Below are 27,142 nucleotides of genomic sequence, written 5' to 3'. Positions count from 1 at the left end.
TTTTTTTGTGCAAAATATACAGACCAACATCTGTTTCTGTTTACAATGAGAAAATACAACAAAAACAGTTTAAATGGTTCTTGCTGCAAACATTTTCTCCTTCCACTCAACTTTTCATTCATGTTCTTGGATTTAAGTAACATGCACTGCAAAAAACAAATCTTATCAAGTATTTTATGTCTAGTGTCTAGTGCAAATATCTTAGTATGACAAAACTATCTTAAAAATAACCTTTTAGTGAGATGTAGGAGTTTGTTTTAAATCAATTATTACTTAATATTGATAAAAGTGCACAACTACAAAATATTTTCTTTCCACTAAACTTTACTTTAAAGTGTTTTATTACAAGAAATGACAGTTGTAGCCCATGTTCTGGTTGGGTCTGTGTGTAATGACATTTGAAGCATTAATTCCAGCCACAGTCAATGATTACAACACTTTTTCCTTCCACTCAACTTTCCATTAAATTATTCGGATACAAGTAATGACATTTAAGTTTGGTTGCATCTGAGTGTAATGGCTTTGAACCATTAAATTAAACCAAAATCAGTGATTACAACACTTTTTCCTTCCACTCAACTTTCTGTGAATACACTTGGATATCAGTAGTGACATTTAAGAACATTTTGGTTGCATCTGTCTGTGATGGATTCCAGTACATTAAATCCAGCCACACTAAGTGGCAAGAATACTTTTTCCTTCCTCTTTACTTTCTGTTAATATTCTTTTAATATTAAAGTTATTAAGATGCGTCTTTAACTTCTGGAAACTTCTGACATTTTTAAATAAAGAAAAAAAAGCTTTTACATCCCTAACTGATGTTTGATTCTCTGTTTTCCCTGTAGTTTCCTCTTCCAGATGAGGACCAGAGGGCTCCGCTGCAGTGTGCACCCTCCCAGTGCTGTGAGTTCCCGCTGTTCTCCGTTCAGCCACTAGAGGGCATCAGATAATTTATTTTGAGCTTTCTTCTGCTGCTTGCTGTGTCTTTTTATCAGAACCAACCAAACCTTTTTTTCACAGCTGTTCAGGTTAATGTAGAGAACTTTTTTTTTCTGAACTCTCATTTGTAACGTTTGCACTTTCACCAGGCAACTATTTCGGATGGGCTGACCCACTGAGTATGTAACGTAACTTAATGGATCTCTTCTCCTGGCCAACCCTCAACCCCTTTGTGCATATCATAATATTCCTGAATTAAATGTAATCTCTAACTTTTTCCTTCCTTTTATTCATGTTTCTAATACATTTTTTCCTGCTGTTTTTCTTGATGCCCATCAGCCCTTTCATTTGCCCCCAAACTCTTGCTGCTGGGTTATTGTGTAAAATCGGTTTTATTATAAGAAGGTTTAAACAATGGTGAGGAAATGATAAGAGATTCATCGATCCAAAAGGACCAAGAGACTCCATTGTACGCAATAGGAAATTTCAACTGCAGTACCACTTCTTCTTCCAAAGAGGGCAGAATTTAGATGTTTTTAACCCAGAATTTTGCAGAAATAAACAAATTTACACAAAAATGTCAAAATGTTTAAAGAAATTAGCACAGAAACATAAAAAACACCATTAAGGGCCAATTTAAACAGTTTATAAGCGAAATAAATTTGAATTGGGGATTAGTTACACTTAAAGATTGATTAAAATGTTTAAAATCTGAGGGATTCTCGTGTTCGTGTCAGGAAAATTTCTGCTTTCAGATTATGGCCTCCTTGCAGCCATCTGAGGACAGCGGGACGGATCTGTAATAAATTTACTGCCTCTAATTAAAAAGGGGGCGGTGTCTAATTGTGGTTTCTCTCTGTTTACACAGATTGAATCACTCACACATCACACTAGGTTGCTCCCTAGTAACCATTCACAGCCTCATTATAATCCAGCTGCTCATTTATTCTACAATGTTGCTCCTAAATCCTGTTTTTGGTTTGGATTGGATTAAATTTACTGTTATATTTACTCTATTTATCTATTGATAGATAAAATGTGTCTGTCCATTTTTTTGCAGAAATTGAAGCTAAATAAACAGATCCCCTCCCTTTTTTGCACTAATTCATAATTATGGGTTTATTCCAAATTTTCTGCAAAAATAATCAAAAACATCATGTTTAAGTGATGCTAACTCCCACCAGCGGGTGGCAGTGTTTCTTCTTCTGTTTTACTGCCTCCGCCTGGGTTCATGTCAAGTTATCATCTGTGATTGATGTGGCGAGTAACAAAAAGTCACATTTACCGTTTTACATGAGCGCAAATACTGCAAAATTCCTCACCTAGCAACCCCAGCAAAGCCCAGCCGTTACCTAGCAACCCCGATTGAATTCTGCTCATCACCTAGCAACCCAAGCACAAAATCTTATTTTTATCATATGTTTGTCCAGTTTCTAATGTGAATATCTTAGTTAATTTGAAATAAAATAAAGTTAATTTCCAAGTAACTTTTCGGCAAAACAAAGGAACTTTTTTAAAATAAATAATTCATAAATATAGCAGAAAAATCTAAAAAGTCCCAGTTCCACTGGCAGATTGTTTCACTTGACACATGGGGAAAATGTCTTACAATAAGTGAAATAATCTGCCAGTGTAAAAAGTATTTTTCTTTAAATATTAAGGAATTATTGACTTAAAACAAGCTCCTAGATCTTGTTGAAAAGTTACTTGTAAGTTATTTTTGTATTACTTCAAGTGAACTAATACATTTTCACTAAAAACTGAACAAAAATACTTGGTAAGATTTTTGCTCTCCTGTTGTTTATGCAGGATTTTCCCCTTTTACTTGCATAATTGTGTCTTTTAGCAGCAAATTTTCACATAAACGTTGAGTTGGGGGCGTGGCCAGCAGCAGTTTATCTGGATTTAAAGTGACAGAACCCAAAAAACAGCTCATTCTGAAATGAGCAGACTAAAATCTCATTATCTAAGAAGGATTTTGTGTAAAAAGAAATGTAATGAGCATCTTTTGCATTGCCTGATAGACCTTTCCTAACTTGTTCAAGTAAATATAATAATTTAAAGGTAATAGGTCGTCTTTAAATTAGTTTTATTGATCGGATCTTCCTGCTGCAGCTTTGGACGACCAGGACAGCGCCGTAGACGACCGGGACAGCGACTACCGCAGCGAGACCAGCAACAGTTTGCCGCCTCGGTACCACACCACGGCCCAGCCCAACTCGTCCGTGCACCAGTTCCCCATGGGGCCCCGCGGCGTCCAGCAGCACCCAGACTGCTGCACCGACTCGGTCCACAGCTTGGACCTGGACTACCGGGACCAGAGAGGAAGCAGGTAGAGCCGAGCATCAACACTCATTCACACACTGAACACTGCAAAAACACAAAGTATTTCTTGTCTAGTTTCTACTGCAAATATCTTGGTACACTTTAAATAAGGCAAAATTAACTTGCAAGTAACTTTTCAGCAAGATATAGAAGCTTGTTTTACACCAATGATTCCTAAATATTGATAAAAACTTTGTAGTTTCAATAGCAGATTATTTCTCTTGTCACATTTAAAAAATGTCCTAAATGAAATAATCAACCAGTGGAACTAGTATGTTTTTATTAAATATTAAGGAATTATAAGATTAAAATAAGTTATTATTTCTTGCTGTAAAGTTATTTGTAAGTTAGTTTTCCTTTTATTTCTGGTGTAGGGCTGAAACAATTAATCATTAACTAGTGTATACACTTAAAAAAAAGTCCGTTTGCTGAGTAAATAACATATTCAGAATATTAATCCAAAGCTGTAAAAAAATATTTATATTTTGGATTTAGGATTAAAAAAAATTTGTCTGTAAATATCTTCTACCTCAAACTCCTCAAATGGCGAGAAATTGTATTAAACTATTGTCATAATTAAAAATTAATTTATTTGATTTATCTGCATATTTTTATGTATTTCTACAGTTGTTTAAAAGGCTTAAGTGTTTAAATGAAACATTTGTAGACTTTGCCAATTTTTTATACAAATAATTGTTAGTTACTTTTCGTTAATATAATTTGAAACAGCAGCCTCACTAATGACATTTTCACTGTCTAGGTGAAAATGTTTTAAATTGGTGTCATTAATATATTTTATTTTTGAGAAACTGAATTTTGACTTTTTATTAAATATATAATAATCAGCTTTAAATATTTTTTTTGAAATACATCACTTTTTATGTAATTTATCCATATAAAATAAAACTTTTCAATTATATTCTAAATTATCGAGATGCAACTTTGGTCCCTTACGATTGATTTCACTTTTACACCAGCTGAAATTGCATCATCCTTTATAAATTTGGAAAGATTATTGAATGGTATCTGTTTACATTAAAATTATTTTAAAAACTCAAACAATTTTCAAGGGAAACTTTGAATCTGCAGTTTTTAGACCATAGAGAAATGTTGGTGCGTTAGATTCATTTGCACCAGTGAGAAAATCACAAATCTGTCTGCGCGTCCTGATAGCGAGCTGCTAATTCTGCTGCAGAAAAGAGAATAAAAAATGGGATTCAAGCTCTTTGTTTCATTTTGTCAAAGAATCTGTTGTGTTGCTTCGACTCCTCTGCAGTTTCAAAAGCTTTCGAAAGAGAAAACCTCTCTGTGACGCTCCCAGAGGGAGTGGGTCAGGGTCTGAATCAGGCTTCTCTCTTTGGGGATTATAAACTTCTGAACCAAATGCCGTATGTTGGTGATTTAGGGTTTAGAGAACTGCTAACTGTGACATTTGTTCAGGCTAAATCAAAATTTGTTCAGGCTTATGGTGACACACAATCTGTTACAACACAAAAACAGAACTATTAATCATGCAAAATGCACAAAGAGGTATGAATACGTAAATATCAGGCTCTCCAGGATGTTTTTGTTTGTTTTATTTATCTACCTTTGCATGCAGTTTTTCCTGTCTTAATGTCTTCTTTTAATCTTACAGTCTAACTTTTGTGTTTTTTGTCTTCAATTTTTCTTTTTTTTTTATTTGCTTCCCTTTGTCTTTCTTTCTGCTCTCATCCTTTACTTACTAAGATCTTTAAACCAGAAGGGAAGAGTTAGAATAATACCTGTAGATTCTGGCATGGGGTTTGAAGAGTGGGAAAACAAATACAAAGGACGATCAAAGCCTCAGCTGAGCGACTTCTTGGATGACGAGGAAGACACCGTAATCTTTCGAATGGGAAGACCTTACCCAGAGCCGACGAGAGCAACAGTCAGTCAACCTCATAGCAGTTTTCGGGGTGCAACTTACCCTGAAAGCTATGACACTATCGACCGAAGAAGAAAGAAAAGAATAACAGACCCTGGAGGGCTTCTCCATAAGCACGGAGAAGAGACGTCTCCCGATCGTCTTGCAAAGTTTCCGGAGAAAAGAGGGGAGACATTCCTGCGACAGGTAGCAGAGATGCAGGAGGAAGAGGAGCGCTTCATGACTTCATCGTGCCTCAGGCCGTACAAAGACGGACTTCTCTACAAAACAAGGATGTGGGCGAAAAATGACCTGGATAACACTTTGGAGAACTACGTAGCATATAAAAAAGGGTGCGATCCTCAACCAAGAGCGCGGTTTGACTTTGAATTTGACTGCGGAGATGCTCAATACCCTCCAGCGGCCAATAAACATACTAATGACTTTGTGGCTGGAGACTTTTACGAGCAGCATCACAAGGAGCGGCATCCCAATGAGGGCTACATGGAGTATCCCCAGGGTCTGCGTGAAAAGAAGTGTGGCAGAACTGGAGGATGGGTTTCTGAGGTGATACTTTCCCCTGTAGAGGAGCCAATTGACGAATATGTTGACCCGATGGATGAGCTTCAGTGTCTTGTTGAAACGGTCTCTGAATATCTCGCTGAAAAAGAGGAGGAAATTAGCAAATATGGTTCCCTTCCCAAATCAAGCAAGTCGAGGCTATCGTCTCTGGGTAGCAACCGGACAGATTCATTTGGAGAAGACCAGAGTATTTCAAAGGACTGTAAAGGAGAAGCTGATTCTGATCAGGGTATTTCAGGTGTGAAGAATGCAATGAGTTCATTGTTTTGCTCCATCACTGACAAAGTTGGAGGAGGAATGAAACAGCCTTCACCGGCTCCACAACCTGCACAGTCTGGTATAACAAGGCTTCTATCCTTTATCCCCACAAAGGCAAACAGCACGGCTCCTGTAGCGGTTGTATCTCCGGTAGAAACTTCTCCCATCAAGTCCTTCAGTTCTCTGCCTCAGAACAAAACACAAGTCCCACAGGAAACAGGAAGTACTACTCAAACTGTAAGACAACATTCACCCAAGATCCAGACTCAACCGCAAACTACACCAGGAAACTCAGTTATGGAAAAATTTAATCCTTTAAAGCTTTTTTCAGGAGGAGAAGTTCAAAGTTCTGCTGAATCCAAGCAAGAGTTTGAGTCTAAATATTCCCAAGCAAAGATCCAGTCTGATGGAAAGTTTGCTGCTAAAACTGTTCATCAAGGTAAACAGTCAATGGCGGATGCTGGTGCTATGAAATCAGTGAGGTTGGGGAGTTCAGCTCATGACAACTATTCGGTGCAAAATCATGACAAGAATTTACATTGGAAACAATATCCAGATATTTATGAGCAAAACTGTAATCCTCCAGAGAATCAGGAGTCTATTAACCAAACTGCAAATACAGGATTTTTTAGCCCTTTTAAGAAATCATTGAGTTCATTGATTACACCAGTCATTCCTGTTCCACCTCCAAATGCTCCTCCTGTGGTGGTTTATCCAGTGTTTCGAGCTAACGAGAATCCACAACCACAGAAACCGGTGGGAAACCAGCCACTAAGTAGCAAACCAAAATTGCCTTTTGTCCCCTCAGAAAATGTTCCTACTCAGCAGTGTCCAAAACCAGAAGGTGTGCTCTCTGGATTTTTGAGATTTTCGTCCACTGAAGACGCTGGTGCCTCTATGAAAACACAGAATTACCCACAAGAATATCATGATACAGCTTCATCCTATGCCACTTCCACCGTCCAACAAGAAAATACAGAAAAAGGATGGTTTTCTAGCGTGTTTAACCCCTCCCCCAGTCCTGCTGGTCCAAACCAGAAGACTAATGTCCATCCTCAGAGCAGCAGAGTGCCAACCGAACGACAACATACCTCAAATCAAAAGCCAACAAGAATATCACAAAACCCTAATCAGCCTGGATCTCAGCATTTCAGCACAACACCTTTAAGAGGCAGCTCAGCAGAAGACATTTCTCAGATCGGCGCTAGTCAACCCAAACAAGGACTGCTATCTGGACTACTTAATCTTGGTTCTAGTAGTGACTTGTCTGGCAATCCATCACCAAAAGGCAATATTCCCTCACACTCTAGCTCTCAACAAAGTTTCACCACTCCCCAAAAAGGTGGCCTTCTCTCAGGACTATTGAAGTTTTCGTCAACAGAAAATATACCACAAAATGTACAACAGCAGCCGCCTGAGGCTGAAAGGCAAAGGGAAATGCGCAGCAGTAGCCCTGGACAGCAGCAGACATCAGGCGAAACTCGGCAAGTACAACCTCAGCCTCAACAGAGAGGCTTGCTTTCTGGCTTACTAAAATTTACCTCCACTGAGAATAGCTCAAATTCTCAAACAGTTCCTCAGTCTGGCAGTGATCAACATCAACAAGCCAGCAATGTGCAGAAAACTCAAGGACTAAGTGGAGGTATGAGGAATAGAACAATGAGCCAGAAAGAAGTACAAGAATCCTCTAAACCAGGCTTCATTCGACAACAAACCGTTCCGCCTCAGCAACCTTTGCAACAAGGTGGTCTTTTATCTGGTCTTTTCAAATTTTCTTCAGCTGACAGCATTAATAAACAAAGTCAACCATCAGCACAACAGCATAGGATTTCCTCTAGTAAATCAAGTTACGAGCAGCCAAGACAAAGTAATTTCCCAATTTCTAACCAAAATCAGCCTCAAAGTAGCACAACCCAAACAGCTCAAGGAACTGGACTGTTTTCTGGACTATTTAAGTCCTCATCAGAAAACATGACTCAGCAACAGCCACACAAATGCACCCAGGAGATTCAAGTAAATCATCAAGTCAAAGTGCCTTGTAGCCAGCCTTGCCCAACACAGACAGAGATGGCAAGTCAATCGGGAGTGCTTTCTGGGTTGTTCAACAAGTTAACAAAAACACCAGAAAGTACAGACCTGACCTGTCAGAAATCAGCAGAAAAATCAATACAAGAAAGGGACGTTGTATCTAAAACTCCACACCAAGACCAGGCCCTTCATTCCCTTGCCAATTTAAAACAACAGCCCTTACAAGGACATGTAGATAAAGATAAAATTATTCATGGTGCTGCTCAGCAAAGTTTTTTGTCAGGGTTGTTTAGCAAAAATGCAACTGAAAACCCTTGTTTCAAGCAAGCAAAGATGGGAAGTCAGGATGCAGAGCAATCAACACAGTGTGCCAAGATGACAGGATTATCTACAGATTTGATAAAAAGTAGTACCACAGGTTTTGCTAATGAAAGGGCGGAAAGATCTTCTCCAATTTGTTTGACTCCAGGACAGAGTAGGCATGCTTTAATTAGCACACCTGTGGCCATTCACAATGAGAGTCTAGACTTGCGAACTTCAGCTGCTTTTGCGAGATCTCTTCAAAGTCAGGCAACACGCTGTTCATTTAGCATGGGTAATCTATCTCAGCTACACTTCTCTCATTCTCTTCCTTCAAATAACCCAATGGCTTGCAGCACAGGAAATATTCACTCCCATTTTGAGAGCTGTACTACTTCTCCTGTCATGACCCTGGAGTCTTTTAAAGGTGGAAGTGTTCCCTCTTTGTTTGGGGTGACAAATCAGAACCTTTACCAAGGTAATTTTTCTGAGTATGGGATTAGTCCATCATATGATGAAAACCAGTGGATCCGTGAAAGTGCTCTTTGGCAGCAGTTTCAGAATGAGTCTTTAAGCTACAACTTTCAAGGAGAAGATTACACACTAAACTGTGAAGGCATGCCATTGCCTGCATCTACACTTCACTGTAGCTATTCAAATATTAATCACCCGGTGAATGACATTCCTTGGCAAGATGTTGCACATCATGAAAAACAAATGGTATCACATTCATTTGAAGGACCAGGAAATGAATACCCCCAAAGAAAGTTATGGAATAGTTATGAAGACTTAGGAAATATTGCATGTTCATCTAGTAAAGAAGCTGCTCTGAACTTAACAACTAACCACAGTAATGCAACATTTGGGAAATGGCATTCATTTAACGATGGCAGTTCTTACAGCTTGAATGGAGTCTTGTATCATGAAGGCTACTATGAGGAGAACGTACCAAGCTTGTCTTACTCAGCAAACTGGCAACAAGCAATGGAAAGGGAAAATGCACAAAATGCTCATACAAACTATTTAAGTCAGTATAGTCAATTTAACTCGAATAGAAACTGTTCAGCAGGTGCAAATGTTGATACAGCAGACTCGCTGTACCTTGAAGATGCTGAATGGTATCAGCAATGGCTGTCCCTTCTGGAGCAAGGGATGTGGTGGCCAGCAGAAGATGGTGACTGTGGGTACTTTGTTTACACAGACCATGAGTATATTTACGCCTTACTTACAGATGCAGCAGGTGAATATGTGTATGCGTGTACACCTGAAGGTGAATCGTGGGACAATGGACAGAGTTTAGATAGTCTACCCAGTGCTTGGCTAGACAATGAAATGGTCCTGGTCTGTGGTTTTAAAATTCCACTTTACAATGAGGATGAGCTTCTTTGGCTTCCTGGTGAAAGTCATGGCAATCCTCAACTTCTCAATGCTCCCCTGGATTTATCCGCTGCATACAGAAAAGGAAACCAGATCATGAATTTAAATCTCCAGCAGTTCACCGAAATGTTTGAAAATTCATTTATGTCTCAAGGGCAGCAAGGCATGGATTTTGCATCTTACAGATTAAACAAAGTAAGAGTAGATCCAAGACAAATGTCTTATGGCTATCAAGATCACTACCAAGATGTTATTGATCTTTCATGTCATCAAAGAGACCACACCAGCCTGTATTGGAACAATCATGAAGTAAAGAAATTGCTTGCTCAGAAAGTTTCTGTTTCTCTAAACTCTACTCCTGTTGAGAATTTAAATAATCAGATCCTTAACAAATGCTATCAACCTAGCCAACGGCGGCGTTCTTCTACTGCTGTTACAGTGAAACATGCAGATGATGTTTCAGAAGATGAATGGAGAAAACGGGTGTCTCAAGCTGAAGAATTCCCCAATCGGCAGGTTAAAAAGATTTCTTCCCTGATATCATCTTTTGTTACCAAACCATCCCAAGTGGAGGTGAAAAAACCTGGGGAGACGTACTCTGATCAAGCTGGTGGGAAACAAACTAAGAACATTCTGTCATCAGGCCTCCAAAATCTTAAGTCTAAGATTATCAAAGAAGACTCTTCTGCTGCTGTTGCCTCTTCAGAAAGCAATAAACAACAAACAACTTCGCAGGGTAGAATTTTACCAACAGTTCCCTCAGTTCCTCCAGTCACCCAGCCCTCAACACTCTCAAGTACAACTTCACATAAACCACGACTTTCACGTCAGACTACGATGGCACAGCAAGCATCCCCACCAACAAAGCCCCATGTTACTGTACCCTTTACATCAACACAATCTATTATTAAACCAGCACAACCTAGGCTTTCAAATGATAAGCCAGTGGATACAAAAGGTGAAAAGCCACCCGACCAACCACAGGAAGGCTTTATGGGTTTTCTCAAGTCTGCTGTAGGCATGGATGAAATTAAACCAGATATCCAGACATCTTCTCAGCCATCTCCTAATCTTCAAAGCAAGACTGGGAGCACTACTTCCTTAACAGGCAGTGCTGCTGGAAGTAAAGAGAGCACAGGTGTGTCAAATCTCTTTGGTTCAATTGGCAGCTTGTTTAGTCCTGGGCCCTCTCCACCTCCACCACAAAAACAGCAAATGAAACAGAGTGTTACAGAGGGTTCACTTTCCTCTACATCTAAATCAAAAGGTGAAGTAAAACAACAAACAAGTGACCAGTCTGCTCGACCAACACAGAGTCAGATACCAGGTAGAAGTATGTCTGAGGTTTTCTCTTCTAATTTACCCAAAGGTGTTGAAACTAGCAAGTCTGAAGTTGCAGGGCAAACAAAACAGGAGGCAGGAAATAAACCATCTGGACCATCTGGTGGACTTTTTGGATTGTCCATTGGCGATATGCTGGTTGGATCAACACCACAGACGTCTGCACAAGCAAGTGCTCCACAGGAAGAATCATTTAGTAAAAGTATTTTTTCAATGTTTACGGGGCCAAGTCCTCAACAGGCTGCTCCTAAACCAGAACCCACACCTCAAACACATCCACCAAGTGCAGCTCAACAGCCTCCTCAACAAGAAACATTTGGTAAAAGTCTGTTATCAATGTTTGGAGGATCAACAACTCCTCCACCCCCTAGCCATACCAAGCCGAACGCTGAATCCTCACAAAAACCTACTGTTCCTCCAAAAGATCCTCCATCTACAGGATTTATGTCCATGTTTGGTGGGCCAAGCACCCAACAGCCTCAACCTCAATCAGAATCTTTTCTTGGGGGACTTTTACAAGGGTCATCAAGTTCATCGGAACGGACAGTGAAAGGACTATTTTCAGTGTTCAGTGATGTCGGCTCTCAACAACCTCAGCCACCGACTATGCCGTCTCACCAAGCAGCGCCTCAGTCACAAACACAGCAATGGAAGGAGCCTCAGGTACAGTCTACTCCAAAAGTACCCTCTCAACCTCAAGAGCCGACTGCTGCTTCTGTTCTTGGAGGTCTGCTAGGTGGATTATCTGGCTCCACTGAAAGTCCACGAAAAAATTTGTTTTCCATGTTTAGCGGCCCGACAAATTCTCAAACACCAAACATTCCCTCTGCACCAGCAACTATGTCACCACAACAACAAACTCCCAACTCATCAATTGGTTCCAAAGAACCCCAGCAACAAAAATTATCACAAATACCTGATTCCAGTAGCCATTGTCAAGAGATAGGTCATTCAGAGACTGGAGCTACCAGTGTTCCAGCTAAATTGCATTCTAGCATGCCCGGTGATATTACTTTGAGTACCACAGTGTCCAATAAGGAAGAGGCTACAATTGCAAACATGGAAGTTTCATCTGTCAAACCTACATCAGAGCCTACTGGAATGCCTCAGGAAACCAGTGCAGCAACGGCACCACAGGATGCTGGTACTGCTAAAGAATCATCAGCTCCTGGTTTGCTTTCGATGCTCACTGGATCAGGCCCACATCCTCCACCTTCTGGAGGATTTAGCTCAGAAGGTCCAGGCAAAGGGTTCCTTTCTTTATTTTCTACACCAAGTCCTGAGGCTGCCAGCAGCCAGACAGGACCTTCACCTCCAGGATCTTTGCCAGCATCTTCAGGCTCCAAAGAGCCACCGGGCAAAGGTTTGTTCTCTATGTTTGGAGGTTCTGCTCCTGAGCCTTCCTCCCAGCCTGGAGGTTCACTGTTAGGGGCAATGTTTGGAGGGACCTCATCTCAAGCTACTACATCTCAGACTGGAGGATCATTACTTGGTGGTTTATTTGGAGGTTCTGCATCTCCACCTGTGTCTCAGGGTGGTCCTACAAAGACTGGCGGGTCTATTCCTCAAACTGCAGGATCACAGACAGGGTCATCATTACTTGGAGGCTTATTTGGTGGATCCGGTCCTCAGGTTGCTGGATCTCAAACATCTATTTTGGGTGGGATTTTTGGAGGCACCACACCCTCACCCACAGTGCCTCAAACAAGTTCAACAACTCAAAACAAAAGCTCTCTACTAGGAGGAATTTTAGATGGATCGTCTTCCCAAACTGCTACATCACAAACTGGTACATCTTTTCTAGGTGGTATTTTACCAAGCGTTGGTGCTAATGATGCCTCTAGTAAAGGTGTGTTTTCAGTATTTAGTGGGTCTGCTCAAGCTACAGCACCTTCAGAAACAGATAAAAACAGTTCTGACAACAAAACACCTGCTGCTGTTGAAACAGGTGTAATTGATTCTGCTGCCCAAAGCACTGAGCAGAAGGAAACACAGCAGCAACCTGTGGGTAAAGGCCCTTGTCCTGAGGTCAATGCATCAACAACTGATGCCAATATCACAGATAATTGCCCAAGTACTGAACACTCAGCATCTTTAACTGAAGATAGCCAGTCTAAAGAAGTAGAATCCTGCATTCAATCACAATCTGAACTCAAAATTAGTGCAACTCAAGATTTAGCAACTCCTAAAGTAGAAGAGGAAAAAGTGGATCCTTTGACAGTAAGTCCTGCAGCCGAGACACAGCAAAAACCTCAAGAACCAGACAAATCTTCCATTGATTCAGCAGCAGATGCTGTTTCTGGCTTTATGTCTTCTCTGTTTAAACCTGCATCTGCTCCTACCGAAGGCTCTCAACCAACCCAACAGCAAAAGAACTTGCCTTTTGGACCAGCTCCTACAGGTCAGACTGGGGCATCACTGTTGGGAGGATTTTTTGGAGGGTCTAATACTCAATCGACGACTCCCCAAACAGGTGGATCTTTACTTGGAGGCTTATTTAAAGGAGCTACTCCACAATCTGGTCCTCAGACCACATCACCTGTCACTGGGGGGTCAATATTAGGTGACATGTTTGGAGGAGGATCCACTGCCAAACCATCAGCTGCCTCGAGTGGTGGATCACTTCTGGGTGGGATGTTTGGAGGTGCAGGTGCAGGGGCAGGAGCGACTTCACAGCCAGGTGGTTCTCTGCTTGGAGGAATGTTTAGTGGCCCCACTGGGCAGGCTGCAGGACCACAAGCTGGAGCATCATTACTGGGAGGCATAGGAGGATCTCTGTTTGGTGGTTTAAGACAACCGCCTAAGTCCCCTGAACCAGTGCCAGCTAAGCCAAGGTTGGCTACTCCTACTGCTGCTGCTGCAACTGCCACTACAGCTGCAATTGATCATACTGCTACAGATGCTACTACTGCAGAAAATGTCAGTATTGCTGCCACTACCACTACTACCAGTACTGGCACCACTGCCAGCAGTGATGCAACAATTGCTAGTACCTCTACCACTCTTGCTACATCTACCACAGCAACTACAAAACCAGGTTCACAGTCTGAAAATAAAAATACCTCACCAGAAGTAACTCTGCCTACGTGTGAGAGTACAACTCAGAAAATGCATCAAACAGAAGTAACAAACATTAGCAGTAATGGACAGGCATCTGATGCATCTTGTCCAACGGTTTCTGGAGTGAGTGAGTCAAAAGATACTTCAAAAGAACTTACTAGTCAGCCAGATAAGACTGAGCAAGAAATGACAACTGCAGATAGACAAGTGATACATGAGAAACCAATGTTCATTGAAGAAAAACCCAACACTAATAAAAATGTCAAGTCAATTCCTCCTCATTTGGATGCTAGCAAAGCTACCCCAACTGATCAACCTTCCAGTGGTGCTGAACAACCTCAAACTAAGTCATTTTTGGGTTTTATGTCTGCACAGAGTGATGCAGGGAAATCCCTCGGGTCGTTATTTTCACCTGCTATGCCATCAGTTGTTTCATCATCACCTCAAACAGAAGGTGCTGGTGGTCTATTGTCAGGACTGAAATCCTTTTCTGGAACCTTGTTTCAAGAAGAAAAAAGCGTCACAGGGAAACAAGAACCAGCAACATCATTGTTTGGGGCAAAAATTAGTTTTCCATGGCAGGCAGAGCCACCCAAGTCTTCAGCTTCCCAGGTTACAACATCTCAACCCCAGTCTGTCAACAAGCCAACAAGCGGTCAAACAAATAGTGCACAAAAGGCTTCAACACCTGACCCCCATAAAACCGAACTGGTAGGTTCTGCACATGACATAGTAAACCCCCAGATTTGCATCTCCGCTCCTGATGTAGATCCTTCAGCATCCCAGACCTTAACGGAGAAGGAGAGGCTTGTAGAAACAGACCCCTCTGCAGGTTCTGCCGCAGGAGTGCAGCTGGACAACCAATCCAAGAAGGATCTATTGATTGAAAAAAGGCCAGTAAAAGCATAATCAATGGTATCCCCCTTCACCATTTATGCTGCATTGACAACTTTTAAAAATGTATTCCCTGTCCAGCTCTGCAGTCCATTGTCTCTTGCATAGTGTGGTTGTGAATTTGTTGGTGTGTCTGACTCTGCAGTTTTTTTACATTTTCTCAAAACAGAACTCCAAATAAATTTACACCAGAATAAGGAAGATATCTGAGAAATTATTTAGACCAATTTCTTCTTTGGAAATTTTGTTGTTTTGTCAAGAGCTACAATGTTTTAGTCTGACTATGGAGTTCTGATTTGATCAAACCCATTGTTGAAACTGTTTTACACTGTATAAAAAGATATTAAAAAAAATTTTCCCTTACTTTTTGACCATAAACATTTAGGTCTGTTATGATTGTGAAATCTGCTTTTGGCTGTTAATTGTCAGGGTAAAACTGAGATTTTCTTATTACTTTATTCAAAGACAGAAGTTTAAATACATTTAGTATTCAACATTAGTAGGGTTAGTACTGGTATTTGTTTATTATTTGGTAGAAATGACTTTTTGAACTGCTTGACTTGGGTTTTCACTATAATTTGCTGGGATTTTGGCCCATTCTTTCTGACTGAACTGGTTGGCCATTCAGTAAATCCAACTTTTTTAGCTTTGACTATAATGTTTTGGGGAAACTGATACCACAAATTTGAATGGTCACTCCAAAATATTAACTATGTTGCACTCAAGTAACTTTCTAACCCATTTGTTGGGGTGTTCATGATAATTTGGAAGACAAATGATTCTAGTATTTAGGAAAAAAATACTTTTGGTAGAACCAAGTGACCTAATACATGAAAATCTAGATTAATGTCAGTCAGTCTTTTTATACAGTGTATCTGGTTCCAACTATATGTTCTTCTGGTGTTGCCATTATGATTAATCTGTGTTTTATCCCAACAAATAATGTCTACTCTTAAATATAATAGCTGTGACAAACACACAGATGAAGTCTGCATATTTTAAACATTCAGCTCTTTGTCTGGAAGTTTTTACTTAATGTAGGAAACAGAAAGAAAATATGCAGAAGCAATTGTGCAATTAATCATCCTTGTTTTCCTCACACCAGTGTGTAATACACCATCTCTATGCAGTTTTTACCATTTCCAACATGCAGCAGCAAGGTTGGGTATCTAATTTAAGGATTTATGTGGTGTGTGTGTAGTAACCCAGCTAATACTTTAGAAAGATTGTTGTTAAATTGACACTTTATGTGCGCAAGGCTTGTAGCAGGTAAGTGAGATTTATTTAAGTTAGTTATGTTGTTTTGAGGTTTGATTATTACAGTGGACTCATGGGATTAGGTTTTAAATTCCACTGAAAAGTCTCCAAAAAATCTGGGGTCCACTGTACTCTCAACTGCTGTGATTTAACAATCCCCACTTCTCTGATTTAACTATAAGGTATGAAAAAATGTCCCTTCAGTTTCTGATTGTTTCCCTCACTCCTCTCTCGCAACTGTAGTCCGGTGGAGAGTAATCGTTTCGGGTCGTCGGGGAACCTGAGCCAGACTAGCTCGCAGCTAAGCGAGACCGGCCATGAGAGCACTGGCGGCTCCGAACTGGAAGAGTCTTTCCACTCCTACCATAGTACCGGCTTACACCCGTCCACCAACGGCCAGCCGCGTCCCACCGGGCCTCCCGCCAACGGACACTCGACTGGCAGCGAGAAGGATGTAGACATTCAGTCCAATGTATTACTGCAGAGTTTAAAGAGCGACGCATCAGAAAAAGAAGCACCAAAACTCCCAAGGTAACGCTCTGGTTTGAGTTTCTACTCTTTTACTGAAAGTGGAAGGGATTTGTGATATTAACTCTCCATCTTAGATTCCATGATGGAGGCCAGCCGTTGCCTTTCTCCCCGTCTAGAGTTCGTTGGTTGAAAGCCATCAACAAAGTGAGAGTTCAGCTTCGGGAGGTAAAAACTTCATCATCTTCTCTTTCAGTCGATGACTTCTTTTCCCAACACAATACACAAAGAATAAACTTTGCAACACTTTGACTCTCTGGTTGAGTTTAACCTCTCTTGGTGTTTCACCATTTGCTAAAATGTATGGGATTGTTTGAAGTTTCTGTCTAGTTTTCAAATACCATTTTTACAATCAGTCTTAAGTGGTTACGTTTTTAAAAAGACTGACTTTTAGCAGAAGTTGTGTATTTCAGTTGCTACAGTATGGACACCCTGTATGTTATTGTTTACATATGGAAATGCACTCAACGCTGGAGGGCCATCCGCAGCCGCGCTGCTGCAGCAGAACAACTCTATTAACTAAATACCGCTGCTATTAGCTAATCCAACACAGCTGTGGTTGATTAGCTAATTTAAACACCTGCTCTACCGATGATGTGTGTTGGTACTTTATACCACATCACATCTATGTGTTATGGTTGTCATAGTCAAGCTAGCATAGCATAGCTACTTTACTTTCCTTTGCTATTTTTTCCTTAATTAAAACTTTTTTCTGACCTTGATATTTACTTATCATAGTATTGACATCAGTAAGACAGCATCTCTTTATCTTTTATATATTACAGGAACATTTAAGATTTAACACGTTATGTTGAGAACTAGAATCAATTATTGAAATCTTGTACTGAATTAGTTACTGAAGAACAACACACAGAATTGTACAGAAAATATATAAATTTTGCACTTAAGATGGAGGAAAAACATCTTTGTCTGTAAATCTTTTCTACCCAAAACTCAAGTGGCAGTTTTAGTTTCACCTTGTTAAAATTTAAAAAAAAATCTCCTATTAAGCACCTTTTGCTATTCAATTATTAATTAGTTGATCCACAAAACAGTGAACAGATCAGCTCTACTCTATTGATATTAAGTGAAGCAGAAATGTTTGAGCTTTTCCACATGCTGATGTTAGGAATATGTTTAAGCAGAAGATGCATCCTTTGCTACATTGAATGAATGAAAGTAAGAATTTGCTGCATTTCAGCCTCAGTTTAGAAATTAGGCAGAAAATACGGAGAGAGAGGAAGAGGAGAGGAAGAGGAGAGGAAGAGGAGCGGCATCGAACGCAGTGGGAGGGAATCCAGGATGCCTTTCTCAGGAAAACCCGTCTCCTCCCATCATTCTTCTCCTTTAAGTGACTGAAATTAAAGCTGTAGCTGTTAAATCGTCTGAAATGTAGCAAAGCGTCTTATAAAGCAATAAAAAAGCTCCACAGATTCTCACCATGTGGATCTGAACTTCATTTATTCCCACAAGGTAAGGTCTGTATTTAGGTTTTCACTTATTGGTGTTTTTGGCACAGTTATTATTTGGCTTCTGGTTTGTTCCCTGAAATTTGAAAACGTCAAACCAAGGACAGCTTTTTGTTTAAGGTAGATTTAAATGTTTCCTTCCTCTTATTTTAAAACTCATATTTGTTTTTGATTTTTATATCAGCTTTAATTTAGTTTTCAGAAAAACAAACTGCAACCTGCTGCCTTCAACTTGATTCATAAGTAGTGATGCTGAGGAGGATCAGGACCAAGAAATAAGAAAAATTATTTTATTATAAGAATTCTGACTTTTCTGATTCCATCTGCCCTTCCCTCTGTTCACCATTCTTTCATTTCTTTCTTCCTTCCTTCTTTTTGTCCTTCTTTTCGCCATTTCTTCTCCTTTTCTTACTTCTTTCTCTCCTTTCCATTCATCCATCCTTATGCCATTTCTTCATTGCTTTCTTCATTCTTTTTTCCTTCCTTTCTTCTTTACTTGCTTCCTTTCATCCTCTTTTCTTTTCTTACCTTCCATCCTTCTTTATTACTTTCATTTTTTCTTTCATTTCTTTCTTCCCTCCATTCATCATTTCTTTCACCATTTCACCCTTTCCTACTCCTTTCCCTCCTTCTTTCATTCCTCTTGTTCTTTCTTTCTTCCTTCCGTAACTAAATTTCTCCAACAGGAAATAACTAAATCATCTTCCATTAAATCAGGTTTTATTTAGTTTTTCTTCCCTGTTAAGTGTCCGTTAACCTGAGTGATCGGTTGTTGCAGCTGGTTGGTTTTTGAAAGATTGACGTAACGTCAGGATTAAGAATCGGTTTGTCATCTAATTGCTGCTCTGCCCCTCCAGAGCTCCTAATTACAGACAGCTAAGCAGCTGCTGGTTGTTCCCTCCACAAATTTAGCTGAGATGTCAGTTAAAACTGGACTGTTTGTCTGATTTCTGCACTGTAAAGACTATAGTTGTCTCTCAGACTAAAATAGATCCTTCAATTGTCTGTAAAACAACAATTTATCCAACAAGTTGAACTATATTTTGGTAAATCTTTCATTTTTCTGCTCTTACTGTGGAAATAACCAGATATTTATGTACACTGTATAAAATGACATATTCAACCAATTTTATGTAACTTTAAACACGTCAGTGGGAGTTCAGGAAGTAGATGGATTCTGTGGACAAAAGCAAAAAACTTTGTAAATGTGTTGATGAGTAAGAAACTGCCATTTTCCAAATCCAATATGGACTGAAAAGCCGCTCCATAAAGAAGAAGCAATTACTTCAAAATCAATATGAAAAAAACAGCTAATACCTTCATTTTAATAGACATCTGCATATTGATAGCAACTACACAGTAACTAAATCACATATTTGGAGAAAAGAAGGTACTTCACATCTCTGTTGTGAAAATAGACAGTATTATTGAGAAACATTTTGAAGAAACACTGATAAAACATCTCAGAAACTTAACCTTTGGTCACAAATTGGTCTTCCAAATGAACAATGACCCAAAACTTACCTCTAAATTACTTTTGAGGCTAAAGGAAAAGAAAGTCCTTCAACCTTTGAGTTACGTTCCACATAAAAACCTGTGAATTGTTTTGTGTGACATAAATTTGGATATTTGGCTAGTAGAAGAAAAACAACTAATAGTCTAACTTTAACTAATTTTTAGGAGATTTAATTGGATTTAATATTAGAAAGTGATGGAAAACAGTTTTTTATAAAGTGTGCAAATATCTGGTTTCAACTGTTAATCTGTTTTTTGTTCTTTAAAAATTACTAATTAGATTAGCTGTAATTGCTGTTAATGTAATAGCAGGAGAAACAGTAGTTTATTGGTTGTGTGTTCAAGATTACCTAAAAAACTACAGAAATTATGTTTCTTTTTCCCTTCTCACATCAACAAAAAAGACTTACTGTAGGTACTCTCAGTCGCAGAGCTAGCTGTTTTCCCATGCGCTGGACCAGTTGACAACAGGCTCCACCTCCCAGGAATGTTTCCCAAAGGACGGATTGGTGGACAAGATGAAAATCCACTTCAAGTCTCACCAAAAAGGCAAGAGCTGCAGACGAAGAGCTCGAAGAGCCCAGAGTTGGGGGAAAGCTTGCACAGAAAGCCGCTGGGGCTGGAAGATAATCCCCCTTGTGACGTTTCAGCGATCAACTCTACCAGCAGCAAAGCTAGCATAGCCTCAGTTGGGGAAAAGACAGCAACTCGATGCCAGGATGGCAGTGCAGCTGGGGATGATACCAAACATGATGCACAGGAGAAGATGTCAGTTGAGGAAGCAGGGCAAGGTTCTGGTAACATAGTGGAGCACATCCTTAAAGAGTTGAAAGGTATCAATAAGATCCAGGAGGAAATATCTGATCTGAGGCAGTATTTAACATCTGTGCGCGGCTCAGTGGATGAAGTATCCTGTTGTGTCGACGCAGTGCTCAGTGAAATTGGGGAGCTGTACTGCGGCGCTTCAGCCACACCTCAGCCGAGTCCGGTTCCTCAAACGGCACGTATCAGACGAGGAAGTCTGGGCAGACAGAACGCCGTCATGTGTCTCCACGAGAGAGATCCCAGTCCACTGTTGGATAACACTGTGTATGGAGATGATTCAGGCTCTAGAGAAACTAAACATTGGCAAGAAGACAACAAAACTGATGGTGTTGTTCGTCCATTTAGCTTTGGCAACTTGGAGCAGAGTTCAAATCCTGAACTCTGCCACCTGGAGCGTTATTGTGGACAGAACTACCAAAGCACCAGCTCTCTGTCATCGTCTCACAGCTCAAACTACCAAGAAGCAGGTTTTCCTTCTGGTGACACAGAAAGCAATATCTGGAATTGGAGTGAAGAAGACATCTCCTCTTGTGGCCAAGACGGTTGGAAGAAGGAACCACAATGTATTGCAGTGGGATCTTCCCCAAACAGCAGTTCTGAACACCTTTCTCTGTTGTTTGGACAACAGTACAACTCTTCCTCAAGTTCTTCCAGTAAGGTTGCATGGAGGACGCCAAACAATGAAACTGAGGAGGAAACACTGGACTGTGACTGCGCTGCAAACTGCCCATTTTCCCGAAGTTCTGGTTACCACACAATGGACGCTTGTGCGAACGACCTCGACAGCGAGCCATCGAGGAGCTTGAGCTGCTCCACCGTGCTGTTGACGGATTGTGATGACGGTTACCCGGCACAACATTCGCCCTGCGATGAATATCCGTCATCTGGGGATACTCTTGATCTCGGGTCCGCTGAGAGTCTGGACAGGGAATGGACAGATCAGAGCCTTTCCAAAGAGGAAGTACTGGAATCATCATCACAAACATCTTCTGAGATAGATTCAGAGACCACACCTAAAACTCCCATTGACAAGGTTGATGAAACGATCTTCAGCGAGGCTGTGGTCACTTTTAGGTCTGCTTTGAAAGGGGCAATGAGGAAGTTTGAAATGCCTGACCATGAGGGAGTTACTGACTCTCACTTGTCTCCATCATCAATTGGACAAGCCAGTGAACCCAATGAGAAGGATGTTCACCAATTTACCTCTGCAATGCGGGACGGTGGGACTAGTCAAACATATGACAATGCACCAGTCTCTCCACAAGAGTTTCCCACTCCAACTAAGTATAACTCATTAGAGTTGGCACAAGAAACCGTGGAGAGCAGTGGAGAGTTGTCCAGCGTTGCCGTAACCCCAAACCACAGTCCTGCTGTACGGCCGAAAAGTCTTCTGGAGCCAATCAGTGAAAACGGCCCCCCTGCTGAGGGAGACAAAGCGAAACCAACTGATTCCAGCCATAAAGAGCGAATTGCTAATTTTCAGCGCATATTGAGAGAAAAAAGACAGACACATCGTCGACTCTCCAGATCCACTCAGGGTTCCTACGGGTCTCAGGGATCTCAGGGATCTCAGGGATCCCAATCCCAAGACGAATTCATCCCAGGTATCTTTAAAAAAGCATTCAGGTTTTTCTTCTCTAACTTTAATAACAAACCCAGAAGTTAGGTATTAATTGGTTTTATTGATTAATTAATCTAATGTAAAGATCTTGAAGATTTAATTTTTGGATGATCTGAATGTGGGGATAAAACATTGCATTTCAGCAAAAAATCGCAATTGACCAACAAGTGAACGCAGACTCTGATGCACCTGAATTTTTAAAAAGATCATTTAAACGACTTTATGTAATTTATATTCTCCATGATCTGTTTTTTCTTTTTTCAGAGTTTGGAAGAGAAGAAAATCAGGTTACACATAAAATATCAGCCTTCTTTTTAATTATTCACTCACGTTTCTTTGCTGATGCGTTCTTTGTGGCGTTGTTGTTTTGATTTTACTCGTTATCTCTCTGGAGAAAATAAAAACAATGTGGGTTGTGTGTGTTTTATGTTTTGATTTGTTTTGTTTGCAAGACAAATACTACCGGTTAGGAAATATCTGCATTAAATATTGGTATCGATCTGATAAGTAAAACTGGGCCGATGTCAACGACCGATAAATACTCCTCTATACTATTAGAAATCTTAATTTTTTAAATATTTTGACCTTTGTGTGAATTTGCATGCTACCATTTGTCTGTCCCCACTGTGGGAAAATAAAGTATATTTTTGTTCTTCTTTTCATCATCACCAGGGTACCATATGTACAGCTATTGAGTTTAATAACTTAATGAGTTTTTTACGTGACATCAGAGAGGTTAAGCTCAATTAGAATTCTCCTTTCCTCTCAAAATGTCTTCAACCTAAAATCTTTAAAATATTCCCACAGGTCAGAGATGTGGAGCCCAACACCAGACAGGCCTGGGCTAAACCAAGGTAGGTTTTACCTTCTTATTACTAGGTTACTGATCATAACTTGAATTCTTTGGAAGGAGTTTATGGTACCAGTGCAGGTATAGTGAAGGTTTTCTGTGTTTCATGACTTCCTGCCCTCATTATGTTGGCAGTGGTGGATCTGGTCTGTATGGAATCGACAGCATGCCAGACTTGCGTAAGAAGAAGCCCATCCCCCTGGTCAGCGACGTGGTCAGTACCGTTAATTCTTTCACTTTTATTTGTTATGTTGTTTGCTTGTTTGTCTTGGCTTCAAGTTTTTTATTGTGAAACCGACAGATGTTACTGCTGTGCTTTTATTTTTGCTTTGCGTGCATTTACATGTCTCAAACTTTCATTTCAGTGTTTTATTGTAAATTCTTACAAAAAATAACTAAAAGTATCTCATGACGTAACGGGGTAGGAAAATGGTGTAATGTTCAAAGTTTTATGCAGAAATTTGGTGGACCAGAACAAAAAGTAGCATATTTGAAGCTCATTTTCTGAGTATACTTCAGTATACTCAAATAATGTACTGAAAATATACTTCTAGTCCATATTTTAGTGTTTTTAAGTATATTTTTATTAATTACTAAAACTGAAATGTACAGTTTTTGCTATTGTAATAGTTTAATTATTGTAATATTATAGATATAAATTTGCCTAGCATATTACTTTTAGCATGCTATTTAAACACTAAAATATAGTTATTAAACTATTCTAGAAGTTAACCCATGCTATATTTACACTACAATGCAATTTACAAAATCACAATGAACTGTATTAGAATGTTGAGATTCTAAAACATATTACAGTGTATTTAGAAATATCTACGTATGTCAGTGGTTCCCAAAGTGTGGGGCTCCCCCTAGAGGGGGCGCAGTGCCATTGCAGGTGGGAGGGGGGTGGTATGATTGAAACAAAAAAAAAAACAGTTATAAAGTGTTTCACTGTAAATATGGTTTGTAGTGTGTTGCAACCTGAAGTGTGAAATAAACTTCAGTGGAGTTTGAAAATAAAATATGTGTACAGGTTTATGTCTGGTTGAACGATGTGTGCCCAGTTGATTTTTTTTTTTTTTCTTTTTGTGGGGCATTTTATTCTAATCCATACAGGGGGCAGAAAATCTTTGGGAACCACTGACCTCAGTTATTAAAAACTTTTTAACAAAAACAAAGAGCTTCTGTGAAAGTAAACCCTTTTTAGCTTAAAAAAATGTGAAAGGAAAAAGTTCACATTTGCATGTAAAATGTAAACATGATGGTCTCTCCAGGATGAAGTGCTTCTCTGTCCACATTGGTAGAGGAAAAAGTGAACATTTCCTTATAAAAATGTAAACAAAGTAGCATCTCCAACTGAGAACAGATGTCAAAAGGGCACAACTTTGAAACCAGAAATAAATATCTCCATAGGATCAAAAACATACTTTTATGACTTCTATGTACTATATGATCTTCAACATGTAAGTTTATTACAAGGGTGATAACTTAAACAAATGTGTGTAGTGAAAAACGAATGCTAATTTTTCTCTCCCTCCTCTCCTAAACCTGAAACTATTCCCCACAACTCTCTTGAATGCATTCTCTCTTCCTGGTCAGGCTATGGTAAGTTATAGACAGAGATGCCCCTCCCCTTTTCCTGCTGAGGTAAAAATAGATAAAATTATCAAGTAGAGCGTAACAAAACATTAGCAGCATGGTGCACCGGTTTAATCTGAATAGAAACATGCATGCACCCTGTTGGTCCTGGGTGACTTTTCTTCCTGCTTCGTATTATCAATTAAATATTGTTCACCAATCATTCCCTCACCCTGTGGCTTTCCTCACTTCTGCTAGTTAGAAACTCTAGGGCACTAACACAGTTCTCGTTGCAAAATCACAAAATATGACCAAGTATTTTGGGCTAGTTTGTAGTAAAAATATCTTAGTTCACTTAAAATAAGACAAAACTAACATATAAGTAACTTTTCAGCAAGATATAGGAGCTTGTTTTAAGTAAATAATTCCTTAATATTGATGAAAAAGTTCTAGTACTAGCAGATTATTTCACTTACAACTTGGGAAAAATATTTTGTTACAAGTGAAATAATCTGCCCGTAACCTAGCAACCCTAGTGGAATTCCACCAGTCTCCTAGCAACCTAAACCTGGACTATTCAAAAAATGTTCATTACATTTTTTTTTTTTTACACAAAATAATTCTGAGGTAATACGATTTTTCTGGTTATTATCATTTCACTTATAAAATGGCAAAAATATTTTTGTTTTAAGTGAAATAATTTGACAATGAAACTCATTTTAAGGAGTTGTTGACTTAAAACAAGCACCTTTATTATGCCCTAGAGTTACTTGTAAGTTAGTTTTGTCTTATTTCAAGTGTGTGATATTTGCACTAAAAACTAAACCAAAAATACTTGGTAAGTAAGTGCTGTTATTCTGATTCGGACTTCTGGTCTAGATTTTCTGTTAATCTACAACTGCTTAAAACTAACAACACTCACCTGGTTTTTTTCCTCCTGTAAGGAGTTGACAGAAAATAAGCAAACTGTGCTAACCCCACTGACCTCTCCTTTAACCACCATCACTCCAAACTGCTACAGCAATAAAATGGACCTTTATTGGGTTTTTCTTTTTTTGTGTGTGGCACATCAATTTGCTTACTGGATGCAAACTTATGCAAATGTTCCCTGTTCAGTCGCTTGTCCAAGCCAGGAAGGCAGGGATCGCCTCCGCCATGGCGGCACGGTCCTCATTCAAAGACGAGGAGCTGGTAAGTAAAACTACTTTGCTGTTTTTATTTTTATCTGCCTTTGTTTCATTTCAGCGTACGAGTTTTTAGAAAGAATAATCATTTAAATTTTTACAGTTGAAACCGGATATTTACATACACAAACACATTTTCTTCCTGACAGTCTGAAGTTGAACCAGGCCAAACTTTTCTTGTTTTAGCTTAGAATTAAAAAAATTATTTCAATTTGCTAAATTCAAATGGTGAGAACATTTTTAGAGATGTTTTCTGTAACTTTCCTCAAATTCAAAAGCTTACATACATTTGGTCTGTATCTGGCATAACCGTCTTTTGGGTTTCCATAGACAAGCTTCTCATTGGTCATTTGAGTTAATTGGAGTCATACTTGCTTTCTGGTTTGACTCGATGGAAAAAGAAACATTGGTCTGATTTAGCTTTGAAGAATGAGTAAAAAATGTGTTTGTCTGTTTATTCATCTATATCTCTCCACCTTACATAAACAAATGATCTCCGTCTATTTGTAGAAAAACCATGTTTACAAGAAGACCCTGCAGGCGCTCATCTACCCCATTTCCTGCACGACGCCGCATAACTTTGAGGTGTGGACCGCCACCACTCCCACTTACTGCTATGAGTGTGAGGGGCTGCTGTGGGGAATCGCCCGCCAAGGCATGCGTTGCTCTGAGTGTGGCGTCAAGTGCCATGAAAAGTGCCAAGAGCTGCTTAATGCAGATTGTTTACAACGTGAGTATAGACAAGTTTCATGTTATTGTTTACATCTGGAAATTTTGCACATTTGCACAACGCTGCAGGGCAAAAAGACGATTCTTTTACCTGCCATCCACAGTTGTGCTGCTAACGAATTGAAACCTGTAAATGTAGGTATGATTCATTAGGACTATGCGCCACAGCAAAGGGAAAACTAACACAGAAAAACCATTTAAGAACAACTCAAAACCACTTGTGTTTTTCTTTTTTCTTGCTCTCTGTGTCGGCTACACTACACGCAGACTCGTTGCCATAGCAATGGACAACAACACCACTTTATGTATCAGAATTCAACACCAAAAAACACTCAAACATTTCCCACACAAAGAACAGAACATTCAGTCCTTTACAGATGTATGTTTTTAGGCTTGGTGTTTATTTTGTGATTATTAATAAGTAATCGCTGTGGTAGATTAGCTACCGCTGCTATTAGCTAAGCTAACACAGCTGTGGTTGATTAGTTAATTAAGCACTTGCTCCGCTGACGGTCTGTCAGAGTTGATGTGTAGGTCGCCATTTTTATACTTTTAACTGAACTGAAACATACCTAATTCCACAGCACATCTACATGT

The 27,142-nt window shown here is 39.6% G+C and overlaps 1 protein-coding gene across 1 annotated transcript in view; it reads left to right on the top strand.

Moving 5' to 3' along the window:
• unc13b (unc-13 homolog B) overlaps window positions 1-27,142 on the top strand; it is a 65,235-nt gene that overhangs the window by 18,048 nt on the left and 20,045 nt on the right. Inside the window, exons 7-15 of the mRNA XM_023337862.1 lie at window positions 846-903; window positions 3,055-3,271; window positions 16,490-16,777; window positions 16,852-16,942; window positions 23,012-23,058; window positions 23,190-23,268; window positions 24,654-24,659; window positions 25,749-25,823; window positions 26,327-26,546. Of these exons, the coding sequence (XP_023193630.1) occupies window positions 846-903; window positions 3,055-3,271; window positions 16,490-16,777; window positions 16,852-16,942; window positions 23,012-23,058; window positions 23,190-23,268; window positions 24,654-24,659; window positions 25,749-25,823; window positions 26,327-26,546 (1,081 nt within the window). The remainder of the gene's footprint in view (window positions 1-845; window positions 904-3,054; window positions 3,272-16,489; window positions 16,778-16,851; window positions 16,943-23,011; window positions 23,059-23,189; window positions 23,269-24,653; window positions 24,660-25,748; window positions 25,824-26,326; window positions 26,547-27,142) is intronic.

This window comes from Xiphophorus maculatus, chromosome 8, assembly GCF_002775205.1.
Source record: "Xiphophorus maculatus strain JP 163 A chromosome 8, X_maculatus-5.0-male, whole genome shotgun sequence".
In the NCBI taxonomy this organism is placed as follows: domain Eukaryota; kingdom Metazoa; phylum Chordata; class Actinopteri; order Cyprinodontiformes; family Poeciliidae; genus Xiphophorus; species Xiphophorus maculatus.
The sequence above is the reverse complement of the archived record's forward strand: the minus strand, read 5'-3'. Positions and strand labels throughout refer to the sequence as shown.